The sequence below is a fragment of the Carettochelys insculpta genome, chromosome 4, assembly GCF_033958435.1.
Source record: "Carettochelys insculpta isolate YL-2023 chromosome 4, ASM3395843v1, whole genome shotgun sequence".
Taxonomy (NCBI): domain Eukaryota; kingdom Metazoa; phylum Chordata; order Testudines; family Carettochelyidae; genus Carettochelys; species Carettochelys insculpta.
Genome location: NC_134140.1, coordinates 80,620,042 through 80,637,725, shown reverse-complemented (window position 1 = coordinate 80,637,725; position 17,684 = coordinate 80,620,042). Strand labels below are relative to the sequence as shown.

Sequence of the window (17,684 nt, the reverse complement as noted above, 5' to 3'; positions counted from 1 at the left end):
CAGAACATTACAGAGCTTACTCATGACTGTATAATATACATTACTCATTATAGTATATATATAAAGAGAGAACCCTGGAGATTCCAGACCCAGATTTTTGGATAGCTACAGGAAGCTCAAAAATTGCTAAAAAATAACATCCCAAATGAAATTAATAAACACCAAAAAAAGAATCTCTAAAGTTGTTGCTCTGATCAGTTACTGCTTTAGTTCAAGTGGCTGAGGTTGGTAGTGTAGGTGACTGATGTGGGTCTTAACATAACGTTACATAATGGAAATTCTGATTTCCTTTTTTAAAAACCAAGAGGATTACATTAAAACACTCCTTAAAACATTAAAAGAAGTCATTAAGGGTTATAAAGTCAAGCACTCAAAAGTTAGAAAGTGTCAATTATCTGTGTAATCTTATTTCAATCTCCTTGTGGCCATGCATTAATGATAGTCTTTAAGCTTTTGATACAGCAAGTAAAAGTAGTATGGATTGGATGAATGGACTACAAAGTGGATAGAAAGCTGGCTAGATCATCGGGCTCAACGGGTAGTAGTTAACAGCTTGATGTCTAGTTGGCACTGAGTATCAAGTAGAGTGCCCCAAGGACTGGTTTTGTTCAACATCTTCAGTAATGATCTGGCTGATGAGATACCTTAGACCCTCAGCAAGTTTGCAGATGGCACTAAGCTTCGGGGAAAGGTAGATAGGCTGCAGGGTAGGGATAGGATTCAGAGTGACTGATACAAATTGGAGGATTGGGCCAAAAGAAACCTGTTGAGGTTCAGGAAGGAGAAGTGCAGAGTCCTACATTTTGGATGGAAAAATCCCATGCACTGCTACAGTCTGGGGACCGACTGGCTAAGCAGCAGTTCTGCAAAAAGGCCCTGGGGATAAACACTGGATAAGAAGCTGGATATGAGTCAACAGTATATACTTGTTGCCAAGAAGGCTTATAGCATATTGGGCTCCATTCACAGGAGCATTGCCAGCAGATTGAGGGAAGTGGTTATTCCCCTCTGGCACTGGTGAGGCCACATCTGGAGCTTTCTATCCAGTTCCACACACACACCCTAGCAAGGATGTGAATAACTTGGAGAGAGACCAGTAGAGGGTAACAAAAATTATTAGTGGGTTGGAGCACATTGTTTATGACAAGAGGCTTAGGGAACTGGGCTTATTTAGTGTGTAGAAGAGAGGAATGAGGAGCGGGTATTTGATATTAGCCTTCAACTACCTGAAGTGGGGTCCAGCAGAGGGTGGATTTGGGCTGTTCTCACTTGCGGCAGGAAACAAAACAAGGAGCAGTGGTCGCAGAGAGATTAATGTAAAAAATTTCCACTAAGTTTGGGTGTCCAGTTTGATTTTTGAGAGTACTTTACATTATATAACACTTTGTATGTTCAAAGCACATACCCTCTTTAATTCGCTTGCAGGTTTACTAGCTCCCCAGAATTTCAACTGCCAGGATCACATCACTCAGTCTTGCTCTACTGGTGGGGTAGAGTAGGTCAGTTTTACCAAATAACAAGTACATTTTGTCCATAACTCTAAAGGTGTAAGAAACTATTCCTTACCTAAAAAGCTTACAGTAAACATAGGCAAGACAGCAGAGGGTGGGAACAAGTTGTTGTGGGTAGTTATTTTGTCTTAGGAGAGTCAACAGTGAGGTACATATGGGCTCAGGGAAAAGCAAGAGGGAGGAAGAGCTGGTGGCATGGTGGGAAAGTAGGGGAAAAGGGCATAGAGAGGGAAGGTGACCTGAGGAGTAGCATGGGGCCAGGGGAATGGAATGGAGAAGAGTCATTCTTAGAGGTTGAGTTTTATCTATGATGCATCAAGTCCTGGGGTGTGCTTTTCTGCAGACATGCATACGTTTGTTTTGATTAAGTTCCTTATGAAAACCTCATATTTTACCACTTCAGTTCTACATGACAGTGAAAACAGTGTTTGTACCAGGAACAATATATCCTGAAAGGCAGGTGACCAGTAATTAAAAGTTGTGTTAGATATGCGTGTGTATTTTAAAATTGGAGTTCTGTTAAACTTACTATCCAAAAACAAAACACAAAAGCCCCAATTCTGAGTTTCTCTGGAGCACAACAAGTCCACAATGCTTGAAACCTACCCTGTTCACCAGAACTCTGTCCTTGAGCATCAGTCAGCATTGCCACCCATAGTTCCCATTCACTTCACTTCATTCTTCCCAGCCAATGGGAACTGTGGGAAGCTGCAGCCAGCATGTTTGCCTGTGTCGCTTCCAACAGGCCCTTTAGGCTGGGAACAGCAAGCCCTGGGTTCTCAATGTGAACAAACTCTTGCTGCCTGTGAGCACATTACCCCGGCATGCCGTGTGCTGCATGTAATTATGATGCCAGTAGACTCAGTGGTCCAGCCAGAATGTGTCACTGGGGCAGATGTGGGCTGTGGACCATAGTTTGTGGACTGCTGCCCCAGGATCTCACGTCTGGCACCTATTAAAAAAAGGACATGTAATTCTTGGCCACATGTAAAAAGGAGGATGCTTACAGGTGGACCTTTATTTGGGAGTGAATCACCTTAGCAAATTAAGGCTTGAGGTAACAGGGGAAAGGTATGTGATTAAACTCATTCACTGTAATAAGGACAAGCTTGTCTTTTCTTCAAAGTAAGTTAAAATCAACTAATGCAACCTTAGATTTTGAAGTGTGCAACAGTACATTTCCTACACATTGGAATTCAAGAACCAGTTCTGTGGAGACACGCATTTTTCAAAGGACACAAGATTTTGTGGTTCAAAGTGAGACAATGGCAGGTAGCCTATTTCAGATGTTGTTTCTCTCCACAATTCATAATGGAATCAGTATTCCTTGTGGAAGAACTGAAATGCATTATAGCCATATCTGTTCAGAATGTGAAATTAAGTATCTGAAGATTACTGCAGATATCAGGGAGAGTCACCCAGAGATGGTTTAGCTTCTACTCCAACAAACACTTTCAATACATTGTGCTCCACTTTTGAACATGTAACTCCTACCTGGATAGTCACAAAAGTTACATCATCCCTCCATTCAAACAGAAGGGAGTATGTCTCTCCTTACCTGACAACCTTATGGTACACAAGGTCCAGGCTAGAAGACTTCAGAAACATGACTGCAAGAACAAGTAAGTGGAAGGGCCAGTTACAGCTCTCACAAAACCTTTTTCCTTTCTCATATCTGTTGAAGGGCTAGAATGTTAATAGCTGCTATCAGGTTGCCTGCCTGGATTTTCCATTATAATTCTATTTTTAGTGATGTGTGGTTTTGTCAGATCTTTAACGTTGAGAACTGATTTTTTGCATGCTTTGTCTATGCCTCAGGGTGGCCTTTTTATTCTTTTTGTTTTTTTGAAAGTTTGAGCAAAATTGGTTCAGTTGTTTTGAGAATAAAATTTGAGGGGAAAAATATAGGTTGTTGAATGTTATTTTTTTGCAAACTTTTCTTCTTGACATGTTTAGGTTGGAAAACTGAATTTCACCAGTAATACTGTTCTGGGACTAGAGAGTTGCCTTGATAGTCCATTCAAAATGGGCCAGATTAGTCAGAGGTATGGAAAGATAATTATTTTCATGTGCATAGTAGTGCCCATAGTTAATTGGTGCAGTGAAGGCAGGGTGAGCTGAAGATGGGATGTTCAAGCTCCACCTTACTCTGCTCCTGCTAGTCTTGTGGCTGTGCTGTGGTAGGTTGGTCGGAGATTAGGAGGAAATGAAAACTTCCATTATGCAGAAGTTGGATTTGGCTGGGTTCCTCAAGCGGGCTGTGTACAATCCACAGGCAAGGTGTTTGCATTACTGCTTTAAGCCATTTATTCTTTTCTGCACATGTAGGCAATGTGGTCCAGTGAAGTAATCCAAGGGCTGCCCTGCTTTCCAGTTCTGAAATTGCTGTGTAGCTTTGAACAAGTCACTTTGCTGCCCTTGGTGTTCATTTCCCTTGCTTGAAATTTGCGATAGTTATCTGGGATAGTACACAACCTCATCGCAATGTTGAGAGACTTAGTGTTTGTGTTTTTAAAGTACATTATAAAGTGCTACGTGTTTACGATTATTTGATTTTCGTTCCTATTTTCTGACCTAAGACTGTCTCATATAGCTTCTCTGTATTTCAGTACATCATGGTCAGTGAATTCCCATGATCTGGTTATGGCTAACATAGCTTGAAAGACCAGATTCATGAAGTATTATCTTTCCTATTTGAATTCATGGTGGGCTTTTCTGAGTTTCCTCCAGCTCTATGAACAATCCTGGCTGATGTATAGTCTTACATCTTGTCTCTTAATCCTTTATTTAAATAAAGGAATTATGTTTGTAGATTCCCCATGCTAAGTAATCTCTCCGAAGTCCTGTGAACTTTTACACGTCAGTTAAGAATTCACTAGTTTTTTTGCTTACTTCCCTTGAATCTTCATGTATATTTGTTCTCAAGCCTCTCTACATCTTATTTTTTGTAACCAATTTTGTTATGCAAAGTGTACATAACCTGTATTAGAACAAGAACATAATTAGTTTAGGAGGACTGTTCCAAAAGCAAAACAATTTTTATTATGAATTTAGAGCTCGATGATCACTGAGAATGTGATGTTCATCAGCTATCAAAAGCAAGCCCTGAGAGAGAAGCTTTGGGGGACAATATAGCTCCTTAGTCCTGCTTATTCCATCATTTGTTCTCCTGTCTCTGGAAAATAGTACTTGGAGAGCTCTCTACCTTCTTATTAGAGGAGGTAAGCCAGGTGGCCTTTTTAGAAGCTATAAAATGTTAGTTGTGCTTTAAATGTCTTTTATGATCACTGCTTCTACTCAGAGAAGTGTTTTGAAATGGAAAGACAAGCCTTTTTGAAGCTGGGAAAGCAGCTACAATAGAACCTCAGAGTTATGATCTGATGGGTTAACCACACACTTCAGGTAGTCAGGCAGCAACAGAGACTTCTTCCCCTCTCCACCCTCCCAACAAAAACAGATATACTACAGTATTGTGTGAAAGGTAAACTACTAAAATTAAAGGGAAAGTTTAAAAAAAAAGATTTGACAAGGACTGAAACTGTTTCTGTGCTTGTTCCATTTAAATTAAGATGTCTAAAAGCAGCATTTTTCTTCTGCATAGTGCAGTTTAAAAGCTGTATTAAGTAAGTTGTCAGTTGTAAACTTTTGAATGAATAACCTAATGTTTTTTTCAGGGTTATGAATATTTCAGAGTTCTTTGAGTGCTGTTCCCATGGGTGCTGTGCTGTAGGTGCTGGGCTTATCCTGGCGCCGCAGGTTGGAGACTCTTCAAAGCTGTATCTGGCCAGTCTGTGCATACGCTGCTGCTGCGTCTCTCTGCTCACGCTCTTTTAATCATGTGTGCCGACCGGCTCAAGCCAATTCCTCTCAATGCCCCAGGGTGCAGATGGAGCTATCTGCTTCTCCTCAACTTGACATCATTAGACTCAAAAACTCTATTTTCTGTATATAATTCTTCTTACTTAAGTTCCTCAGTTGTTGTTCATTAATTGTTTCCTAAAGAAAAGATAAAAAAGAAAAGAAAGGTTACTGTTCAAACTTGTCTGTTATGCTTAAACCTTAAAGTTGAACCACAATTAAAGTCTACAGTTAAGGTTTTGTTACAGACCCAATTTAAAAGTTAAAGTTTGGACTTCACTTTTTTACTGTTTATTGTTTGCTGATTTCATAACTGCAACAAAAAAACCAGTCCGCGTTGAACCTTCTCGCCATGCCTGGCTTTAGGAAATGTGAACAGTGCCGCTAAACAATGCCTGCCTCAGATAGTCACTCCGAGTGCATAAGCTGTTTGGGAGAGGGTCACATCTCTGAAAAATGTCCACATTGCATGAAAATAAAGGCCAGAGCGAGGCGTGATTGAGAAGTGTGCCTAAAACTGATCTTGTTTGACAAGGCTCTTCAGCCTTCTACCGAAGAGACCATGAGGGTCCTGGAACAGCCTGAACATAAGCTCAGGGCTTCCCCTTCAACCGTTGTTCCCTCCAAGAGACCTAAAGCTTCGCCGACCAGGTCGTTACCTGCTATATTGCAGAGCACTCCTCATGATAAAGCCTGGCACCTATGGCACTGCCTGTTTAAGTTCAAAGGTGGCTGTGAGCATCAAAATGGGAAAGTCCGTGGCACTGACACCGAAGCATTTGGGCATGAAGCTCTCAGAACCGAGAGCACAGATGCTTTCCAACAAGCACGTGGTTCCCAGCATGTCGGCACCAACCACGTTTATGGCTCTGACACTGACACCGGCAACAATACCGGCACTGACTTCTCTGCACTGATCCCCGGCTCCATCCACGTACACATCATCAGCACCAGAAGCCCCTCCTGACGCTGCACCAAGGAAGGCACCAGTTAAGTCACGGCACTTGAGCCCTTCTCTGTGCTCACCATCACCAACTTTTTCCCAGCATTCTCTGCATCTCCAGTGGTGCCAGCACTGAGATCACCTCCTCCACAATCTGGAAGGCTAGAGAGACGTAGTCCATGATATTATGAGCTATGCAGACTGCCCTCCCCTTTCTTAACCCCTGCACATGATAACAGAGTGTAACGTTGCCATCTGTCACCTTCACCATCTCCATCTTCCAGGGTGTCCTGCAGGTCATTTTCTTCACATCACAGGGATCTCTCCTGGGACTGGTATGGATGCTCTTATGAGCTGGTCTGCTCCCACTATTCCAGTAGCTGCCGCTGTCACGACCACTGCCACCATTATTCTCCTCAGTGATACTTACCTAGATGGGAATCATTTGACAGGTCTTGATCAAGGGGTTACTCTCTTGCAGGCCACACCGCTCCTCGACTGTCGTCAGTTCTGGCCCCATCTCCACTGCCACAGTCTCCATCGCCCCAATGGCTGGAAGTGGAAGTGGAAGTGGAAGTGGTGTATGCATCAGATGTGGAGGAGCAGGAGCCTGGTGCATCTCCCAGTGACCAGTCATCTTCATTCCCTGATGAGGCTGTCATTCTGGGGGACATTTTGCCCCTAAATGACATAAAGCAATTTAATGATTCATTTAAAAGGGTTGCTATTAGCCTGGACATACCACTCGCTAAGGTACAGGAGAAAAGGGGCTGGCTTTTAAGCAACCTACAGCTGGCACAGTCTTCTAGAGCAGCTGTACCCATGGACGAGGACTTCATAGAGGCGTCCAATAACATATGGGAAGCCCCTGCTTCGGTACCTCCCACTAATAAGAAACTTGATAAGAAATACTTCATTCCTCCAAAAGGGATGGAGTTCCTATTCACACATTTACAGCCAAACTCACTGGTAGTAGAGGCTGCACTGCATAGGTCATGCACACCACAGTTCAGGAGAGTGACAACAGGCAAGGTAGCCAAACAATTCGATATCTTTGGCAGGAAGCTGTATTCTTCATCTACTCTCCTTCTCCACATAGCTACTACACAGCTGTTCTCTCAGACCATGACTTCGACAACTATACTAAATTGATGCCACTTCTGGACTACTTACCAGAGTATAGGAGGCCAATCCTCAAGTCAGTGGTTAAGGAGGGCTATACCACAGTCAGGACAGCTGTTCAGCTAGCCCTGGATGTAGCAGATATGGCAGTGAGAACCACAGCTATTGCAGTCGTAGTGCAACATGCCTCCTAACTACAAGCTGTCGCCATACCTAAGGAGCTGCAGGCAAAAGTCGAAGACCTGCCCCTTGATAAAAGTAAATTATTTGCAGAGAATACTGACACAGTCCTTCACTCTAGTAAGGACTCTCGAACGACACTAAACACTCCTATCCATAGGAGAAGGGGAACAAGTTCCCGGCAAATGCAGGGACAAAGGCTTCTACTTCCATGACTTCACGCAGAAAAAAGCGGTGGTTGGAGGCCAATACTGGACTTGTGTTTGCTGAACTGATATGTGGAAAAGCAGCAGTTCAAGAGTGTGATAATTCCAATCCTAGACCTCAGTGATTGGTTTGCTGCTCCCGACCTCCAAGACACCTACTTTCACATCACTATTATCCAGCTCACAGACAATTCCTTCGATTCACTGTAGGGATGGATCACTTTCAGCACAGGGTCCTTCCATTTGGACTCATCACAGCCCCCAGAATGTTCTCCAAAACTGGCAGTAGTGACAGCTTATCTGCATCAACAAGGGTTCCTGATACTCCGTTATGTAGATGATTGCCTAATAAAAGGACCCTTACCTACAGAGACAGCACACATGGTGCACGCTACGAAGTCAGTTTTTCACTATCTAAGCCTTCTCATCAAAGAGAAAAAGTCAACGCCCCCCAACCCCCAGCCTGTGCAGGATCTAGAGTTCATTGGGCCTTGACTTGATGCAACTACAGTGAGAGCATACTTGTACCTTCACAGGTTCCAGGCCATTCAGAACTTTATAGACATCCTAATGGGCAGTCCCACAGTCCAAGTAGTGATATGCCTCAGACTCATGGGCCACATGGCAGCTACAGTTTTTGTGGTGCCACATGCCAGACTTCATTTTCGCTCACTGCAACATTGGGTGGCCACTGTTTACAACAGCAGACATCGCAGCCTTCGCAGTTTTGGTGGTACCTCCACCTCATGTACTTATATCTCTTCCATGGTGGCAGAGCAGAAAAAACCTCCACTCTGGGGTTCCGTCCTATCCTAGGCACCCTTCCCGACATATTACCATGGATGACTCCTTAATAGGGTGGGGAGCCCACATGGACACACTCTCCATTCAGGGGTGATGGTCCCCACAAGAACGCCTACTTCACATCAATCTACTGGAACTCAGGGCTGTTTTCAGAGCCTGCCAGCATTTCCAGCTGTACCTTCAAGGTATTACAGTAAAAATGCTAACAATGTGGCGACAATGTACTATATCAGTCACCAGAGAGGAGCCTGTTCATGCTATCTTTGTGCAGAGTCAATCCAACTTTGGAATTAGTGCATTCAGAATGACATCACACTTGCGGCATCTTACTGGGCTCAACAATATTGCAGCAGATTTGCTGAGCAGATGCTTCACACCGGAGCACGAGTGGTAACTCCACAGTGGAGTTGTCTGCTCCCTATTCCAGTGTTGGGACACTCCCCTCATCGACCTCTTCGCCACCAAGTACAACAAGAAATGTGGCCATAACTGCTCCAGACCAGTAGTGGGGCACGGGTTGCTAGGTGACACATGCTTAAGGATGGGGAAGAGCCCTTTCTTCTATGCCTTTCCCCCCATGATACTTATTCCCAGAGTACTTCACAAGGCCAGAGTGGAGGAGACCACCATGATATTAGTGGCCCCTGTGTAGGCTTGGCATCACTGGTTTCCATCCTGCAGTGAATGTCACTGTACCCTCCATATCATCTGCCCCTCCTACCAGATCTTCTAATACAGAATGAGGGAAACCTACAACATCCTCAGATACACAGGCTGTACCCTACGGCTTGGTTTCTAGTTGGTTCAATGAATCCAAACTCCGGTCAGGGAAATCTTAGATTACAGCAGGAAGCAAACTAATAGGATTACTTACCTTTCCAGGTGGTGCAGGCTTGTGATCTGGTGCTCAGTACAGCATGTAGAACTGCTGATGTCTCCTCTTCGTGATATTTTTAACTGCTTGATGCACCTAAAAGATTTGGGATTGGCACTAACCTCCCTAAGAGCACATCTCGCTGTGATTATGGCGTTCAGAGGGTACATAGATGGGTTCTCAGTGTTTGTCCACCTGATCACTTAAAGATTGCTCAGAGGGCTCACAAATATGTACCCCCCATGCAGACTGACTTCCTCCCCATGGAGCCTTGACTTAGTACTACGGGCATTGATGAGACTGCTGTTTGAACTCCTGGGTACTGCCCCTCTTAAGTTACTTATCATGATGGTAGCCTTTCTGCTCACCATTGCATCCACCCATATAGTTAGTGAAATATCAGCCCTTATGTTGGGACCTCCATACATGATCTTCACTAAGGATGGAGTAACCCTCAGACATTGCCCAGCTTTCATTCCAAAAATTTGTTCAGACTTTCACATTAATGAACCAGTAGGCTTACTTGCATTTTCTCCTAAACCTCATTCATAACCACAGGGAACAGCACTGCATACTTTAGATGTATGCAGGGCATGTGCTTTCTTTATAGAGTGGGCGAAAACATTCTGGAAAATTGACCTCCTGCTGGTTTCGTTGGCGGAGCGCTCCAGGTGTGAACCCTGTCGTCCCAACGGATAGCTCATATCATCACTGTGTGCATCACCAGTGCTACGCTTCCAGACAGATGCCTCTCCCGATGCAACCATGGGCTCATTCCATGAGAGCAGTGGTGGCTTTGACAGCTTTTTCTGAGGGGAGTTCCCCTTAGAGATGTCTGCAGAGTGGCTACTTAGTCATCCCACAACACAACACCTTTGTGAGGCACTACGCTACTTGGAACCGATGGGCTATGGACACTTTGCTAACCACAGCAGTCCTATCCACTTCAATTATACAGTAACTCCTTTCTCTCTCCTCCTATTGTTGGGAAACTGCTGGACAGTCACCTACCATAGAGTACCCACAGGGACATCACTCGAAGAAGAGAGTGAAGTTACTCAGCTTGGTGCAGTAACTATCGTTCTTTGTGATGTATGTCCCTGTGGATGCTCCACTACCCACCTGCCTCCCTGCTCTGGAGTCTGTCTTGTCTGTCTGTTTTTCAGCTTCCAGAGTGGTTTTGAGGAACGGGCTTGAGCCAGTCTGTGCATGTGATTAAAAGAGCGTGAATGGAGAAACACAGTGACAGCACACGCGCAAACCAGCCAGATACGGCTTCAAAGAGTTTCTGATCTGCAGCATCAGAATGGGCCCAGCAGCTACAATGGAGCACCCTTGGGGACACACATTTCGAAGAACATTAGTTACTGCACTGAGGTGAGTAACTTCGCTTTACAAATTACTCTTTTTCCAAAGTGTTTGTAACTCTGAGATTCCACTGTACTCAAAATGTGCAAGAAATATCAACCACATTTTAGCAGTGATGGAACTGTAATTTTTACTGCTTGTTTGTAATTTCCCCAATATTTTCCCTGTCCATTTATGTTGCTTTTCATAAGAACCTGTTTCTCTCTCTCATACTGCTCTTCACTGTTTCCTCTTGCCAATTTGAGTTTTATTATTTTACTGCACTGACTCATGATTTATCTGTGACTTTAAATACTTTGTTTTCTGATGCTGATTTTCCATGTATTGCTCATTACTAAGTGACAAAAGTATCTTCAAAGGATGTAATTAATCCAGTCCCCATCTTCTCCTTGCCTCCAAGATCTTTGAGCCTTGTCTGTTTCTGCTGTTTTGACTGCTCCTCTAGTACTCTCAGGCCTGCCTATGGCATTGGAGAAAAAATGGTAATTGCTCCAGGACCCGGTGATAGAAAAGGGCTTCTGGTGCTGCAGGCCCTTTAAACTGCTGCTGAAACTATGCTTTCCGGGCAGCCAGGATTGGAGGGGCGTGACACGGTTTGGGTGGTGCTATGGACTGTCTGCTCCTTGCCCTGCCCCTTCTGCTTGATGCCTCACCCCTTCCAGGAGTGCTGAGCTACCCTTTCCTTGGCCAGGAGCTCAGTGAGGTTGTTGGTTCCTTTGAGATCATTCTTAGGTGCCCTGTTTTCCATTCCAGTTTACCCTCTGTAATAAATTGCCAGTGGCCTGATCCAGTTGTAAGAATGGTTTTCTATTCTGGTTTCCTTTCTCTGCCTGTTTACTTTCAGAACTGTTGATCAAAAACTTCTTTCTGTGTCCTACCACTTCCTTGGTTAGTCACAAGTCTTTATTCCTCTGATTTTCTTCCCACTTCTCCAACTTCTGCTGTACTGTCTAGTCTGCGGTGGCTTCATCACCTTCTGCTAGTCATTGTTGGTGTCTTTTGGGGTTGTGTCTGTGGTTACTTCTACATGTTATTACTGAGCAACATAATTTATGTAAATGTGCAGTCTTATCTGTCTTCTTGCAGACAATACAATTAGTCTTGTGAGTTTGTTCAGTATTCCCTGGAGTTTGTGTTTTTAAAGGCTCTATGCTGCGTCTTATTGGTTAATGTTTAATTTAGTTGCTTCTATAAAAATATTTATATGTGTTAGTTATTACTTTTGAAGTGATTAATAATATTTTAATTTATTCTGAATGCTTAATATTTTAATGTTTTACATTTTTAGGCATAACATGGGGTTTCCCATAGTAGAATGTTCTTCTGATGGACACTTTACTCTATCCAAACCACCTGATACAGGGGGCCTAATTTCTTTTGGCACGGTGGCTGAACAGTTGGTATATGAAATCGGCAACCCTCAGCGTTATCTCTTACCAGATGTCACATGTGACTTTTCTCAAGTTTCCATTACTGAAATTCCAGGTTAGTGGCTGTTGCAGACAAAAAAGCCTTATGTTGAGAAAATCTATTCAGTAAGTTATGTTTGCAAGGCAAAATTGCTAGAGAATACCTGTTATAGAAATCCCACCCCGTTACCCTCCAAAATACTTTAACTGCAGGGCCAAATTTGAATACTCCACTTCAAAATCAGTAATTTGGGTAAGTCACGTTGCTAAATGGTTCATTTAGAGGAACTTGACATCTTTTAATTCTTAGTCCTTGTGTTTTATAGACAAACCTGCGTAAAAAGTAATTTGCTTTTTATGGATCTTATCCAATATAGGAATGTAGTTCCCTTAGAAGACCCAAAACAATTGAAACTCATACTAAAACCTCATTAGGATAAAATCCTAAAGTTCATATGAGCTTTAGTTTAAGCAAAACATTTCTATCTTAAAATTGTACAGTGACCGTTCTGCTCATGCAACATAATCAAATGACAAATAGTCTGATAAGGCCAGCTCGTTGCTTTTAGCTACTAGTTTTTTTAAAAAAATAGAACCTTAACCTTCCAATGAACTTTTAGCTTGTAAATGACCCGATATGACATATTTGAACTTAAAATGAACTTTCACATGAACTTTCAGTTAGTCCTCCTCTTAGAAATATAACAGATGGAAGATAGGGGCAGATTTCTTAAATACTTTTTAGCTCTAAGTGCTTTGACATGTACACCATAAAGAACAGGGCATGCTATCTATTTGTGATGTTCACATTACTGACTTAATTGTACTTCAGGATTAGATACAATACATGCTTGAACTAAGAGGTATTCCTACTTTCCTTTTGCTGATGGATGTCAGGCATTTCTTCTGCACCTCATTTAAAAATCTTGCTGATTTTCCATCTGACTGCAGAAATATTACTCTGTATTAGCAGAAGGGCAAGTTAAATTAACCCTAAGTGAACTTTGCTGTTTTTTTGTTTTTTTTGACAGTGACATTTAGGATTATTGTAAATATTCATTCTTCAGGGAGTGTCTGAAGAAGTTCTCCTTATTTTTGGTCTCTACTCAGTTCTGAGTTATTGTATGATGACTTTAATATTTTGCAAAAACAACAAGAAGTCTTGTGGCTCCGTATAGACTAACAGATATTTTGGAGCATAAACTTTCGTGGGCAAAGAGCTGTTTCATCTTTGCCCATGAAAGCTTATGCTCCAAAATATCTGTTAGTCTATAAGGTGCCACAGGACTTCTAGTTTTTGCAGATACCGACTAACATGGCTACCCCTCTGATACTTGTTTCATAATTGGCTAAACACTGGCAGGCATAGATTTATTAGAGATAAGCTGCATCTTGTTTAAATGTAGGTGGATGTATACATACATTATTTGAGTAAAAGCCTGATTCTATATTACTGAAGTCAAGTGGAACATTGCTGTTGACTTCACTGGGTACAGGATCAAGCCCTAAGGCTAGAGAGGCTTTGACACGCTTCTTGCTCATGTTATGATATGCAGTGTCAAGTACATTATTTGCCCTGAAATGTTTTTTCGATTATCTTGTTACTATTATCAAGATGAATATTAAGGCTACAAAGGGCCTACAACTTTTGCCATCCAGCTCCAGCCAGGACATATTTTTCTGCAAACAGACTCTTGTCTTTTTTCTACTGTTAATTCCTTAATCTTTCCAAGTGAGGCAGCCCTACCCAGTCCAGCCAACTGCTGTCAGTGGTGTGATGCGTTGCCCCCCCCCCCAGCTGCCCCCTTTCCAGTTCCCTTTCTGTGAAGGCTTCCTCAGTCAGGAGTAGGGAGATCAGGTCAGAATCCCAAAGATCTAAGAATTTCACTTTGATATGCTGCTAAGTGACAAAAGTTTAAGAATTTGAAAAAAAACCAAAACAAAAAACATCCACTGCACATCCTTGAATTTGCTGAGAATTGTAGATGTGTGTGTCTGCCCTGGCAATTGAGCAGAAGACAAAAGCTGAGTCCTAAGGGAACATGCCAGATGTTACATATTCAGGTATATTACATAAATAGTTCAACAGTTCTGTTAAAAGGCAAATTGAACATAGTCCATGGGTTTCCATGACATAGATTTGATGCTTAAATTGCTAAGGTAGTTGTGATAATTCTATAGAAGGCTTTCTCTTTTGCATGGATCTTGGTGATAGGCATATCAGTGACTTTTTTTTATTGTCACGTAAGGTGAATTTGTAGTACTCTTCAGAAACTGTGTTGAAGTCATTAAAATAGATATTTTTTTGACCATGGTAGGTATTGAAGGTGGGGCAGTGAAAATTCATGGAGCGAAAGGATCACCTCCTTCAACATTTTATAAGGTTCTTTCTTATTACTTTGATAATTACGTTGTGTGAAACGTTCTTGATTTGTGAAATGTTGGTATTTTGGAGGAAAAGGCAATACCACTACCAGGTGAATCACTATTTTTTGCACGCCTCGTACAGCAAACCCTCCATTTAATGAACTAATAGGGGATAAGAGGTTTCCATTCATGCCAAAAGTCCATTAAATCCAAATCTTCAGGACGGGAGATGCCTTGCAAGGCACACTAGGGAGCTCTCAGTCTGAGACCTGGGAGGAATGCAGCAGGCTCAGGAGAGAGAGCTCAGGAGCGGGCTCTTTGTGCTGTCCCTTTGAAAAAGTGTCAACTCTCCTCAGTTGTTTGTCCCCTCAGTCTTGCTTCCCATGGGACCTTACCTTTGAGTTTACCAAAACTTGCTTTCCTGAAATCCATTGTCTCTATTTTTGCTGTTCTCCCTTTAACTATTGCTTAGAATCATGAACTCTATGATGTCTTGGTTACTTTCTCAAGCTACTTCCCACTTTCAAATTCTCAACGAGTTCCCCCCAGTAGCTTTTTCCGCCTTCTGAAATAAAAAATTGCCATCCATGTAGTCCAAAAACTTTCTGGATGCTCTGTGCCTTGCTGTGTTAGTTTCTCAACATATGTCTGGATAGTTGAAGTCCTCCATCACCACCAAGTCCTGTGTTTTGGATAATTTTGTTAATTGTTTCGAGAAAGTCTCTTCCACCTTGTCTACCTGGCTAGGTGGTCTGTAGTAGATCCCTATCACGACATCACCCTTGTTTTTTCCCCTTTTAACTTAACCCAGAGACTCTCAACATGTCTGTCTCCTGCATCCATCTCCACCTCAGTCCAGGTGTGCACATTTTTGATCCGTAAGGCAAAACCTCCTCCCTGTTTACCATGGCTATCCTTCCTGAGTAAGTTGTACCCTTCTATACCAATATTCCAATCATGCGTATTATCCCACCAAGTTTCTGTGATACCAGTTATATCATACTTCTGTTTGTTTATTAGGATTTCAATTTCTTTGTGCTTATTACCCATGCTTCTTGCATTTGTATATAGGCATCTGAGATACTGATGTGCTTTTGCTCTCCCCCCCCCGTTCTGCCTAGTCCCTCTTTTTTCTTTGCTATATAAATGAATAGCTCCTACTTCATTTTCCTCAGGTTCTCAATCAACCCTTAAGCTTGCATTATTTTTCTAATAATTATCATTACGTCTCATTTATAAAGGAATATATGTTGTCTTTTAACTTTCGCAATAATGATTACATAATCTATAACTGGATATGCCAGAACATTCACCTAGTTAAGAGGGTCTTGGGTTTTGGCAGGCATAGTCTCCAACCTTCCTACAAAACTGACTCGTCAGCCTTCTACATTGTATTTTTCAGTGTTTTGGGCATTAGATCAAGATTTCTAGTTACATAATGTTAGAATAAAATACTCTCATGGTAGTGCCTGGGAACAAACTATTTCCTCTAGTTGAGGTGGGGAATGTTTCAGTTGTTTTTGAACACTTAAAAATAACTTTAAGTAATTAAGAGGATTTCTGATTAGTCTCGGATAGAATTTTATTTTCCAGAATCAGATTTAAGTGGCAAGCTTTCTTCACTGAGGACTAACCTTGGCCTAATTTGATTTTTTAAAAAGATAATTTTAAAAATAATAAATATATTCTAAAAATGACACTGGATGATCATAGCATTACATTTCGTAAAAAGGATAGTGTCAAAATAATTCAGTTTTAGCATTTGAATGAACCAGCAAATAATATATATGCAAAATATTTATATAAAGAAAAATTAATGAAAATATGATTTCCTTTTCGTGTATTACAGAATCTTAAAATAGTATTAAAAGTAACTGTATAATCTATAGGCTATTTAAAATAGTTGTTTAGAGAGATTTTTAGAATACTATAATTAAAATTATGTTTATCATTCAAAATGTGAGGCCTTAATTTTTGTTCACAAAAATCAATATGATATTAATAAGACTTACTTACATATTTATGTATTAGTTTTGTGGAATTCTTTTCTAAGAATTTTAGGTGCCACTTATAATGGATGGGCAGGTATCTTGCTTACATACTGACAAAAAACAAAATAAAACAAAAACTTAGGCTTTATTACATGACTTATGAAGAAAGATATAAATATATATGTATGTATGCATTTTGTGAATAAATGGGCATGCTAATATATTAGAAATCTTTGAAGTGTCAAAGAAAATGTAGGAAATAAAAATATGGTGGGCAAATATGTCTTTTACAGTAAACGTGAAAAGTTCCTCAATTCATTTTATAACCTTCAATACACTAGGTAATTGCCACTTACTTGGAAGGTTATAGAGCTACAGCTGTCTGCCCAGTGGTAGGGCCACAGTCAGTGAAAAAGGGAAGACAAACTGCAGAAAGTATTCTGAAAAGGTTAGTATTTATTACAGATATGCTTTATTTTGACTTTTAAATTTAAATCAAAATGTAATTGTAAATTGTAATAATAAGCTGGCAGTCGTATCAACTCAAAGATATCATTGGAGATAGTATTCTTTTATATGGAAGAACATTTCAAGATATAAATGGTATAAACTATAGAACCTCTTTTTCTTTCTCCATAACATCATTATACAGCTACAAAATACTAATTACATGATTTATTGGAAAATAGATAGTCAGAGGCATTGGACTCTGTTGGCCAGTTTTAATCTTAGTCCTTGGTGACCTAGTGAACTGCATAGCTTGCTAACTTTGCCAGTTTCGGTCCTACCATACCCTGAGAACTTTATTAATCATTTTGGGACATCAGTACATTTTACTTATTTTATTGATTTTCTTCAAACTTTAAAAATCGTAGGTGGCCGTCCAGGAATCTGGGCACATATCCTTCCCACACATTTAAAAATCATCACGTAAAGGGCTGCCTATAAAACATCTCTACTTCTACCTAAACAAAAAGGGGATTAAATAAAGGTCCAGAAATTTAGTGCATCTGAGCTCTGGTGGACCAAGTGTAGAGAAGAGCACTGTAGA

General features: G+C 41.3%; 1 protein-coding gene across 2 annotated transcripts in view; it reads left to right on the top strand.

The window, feature by feature from the left end:
• The window catches only part of LOC142012601 (uncharacterized), a 141,759-nt gene that overhangs the window by 34,515 nt on the left and 89,560 nt on the right, over window positions 1-17,684 (top strand). For both annotated transcript variants that reach the window (XM_074993147.1, XM_074993146.1), the window contains exons 9-11: window positions 12,155-12,351; window positions 14,594-14,658; window positions 16,975-17,081. In XM_074993147.1, coding sequence (XP_074849248.1) covers window positions 12,155-12,351; window positions 14,594-14,658; window positions 16,975-17,081 — 369 coding nt within the window. The remainder of the gene's footprint in view (window positions 1-12,154; window positions 12,352-14,593; window positions 14,659-16,974; window positions 17,082-17,684) is intronic.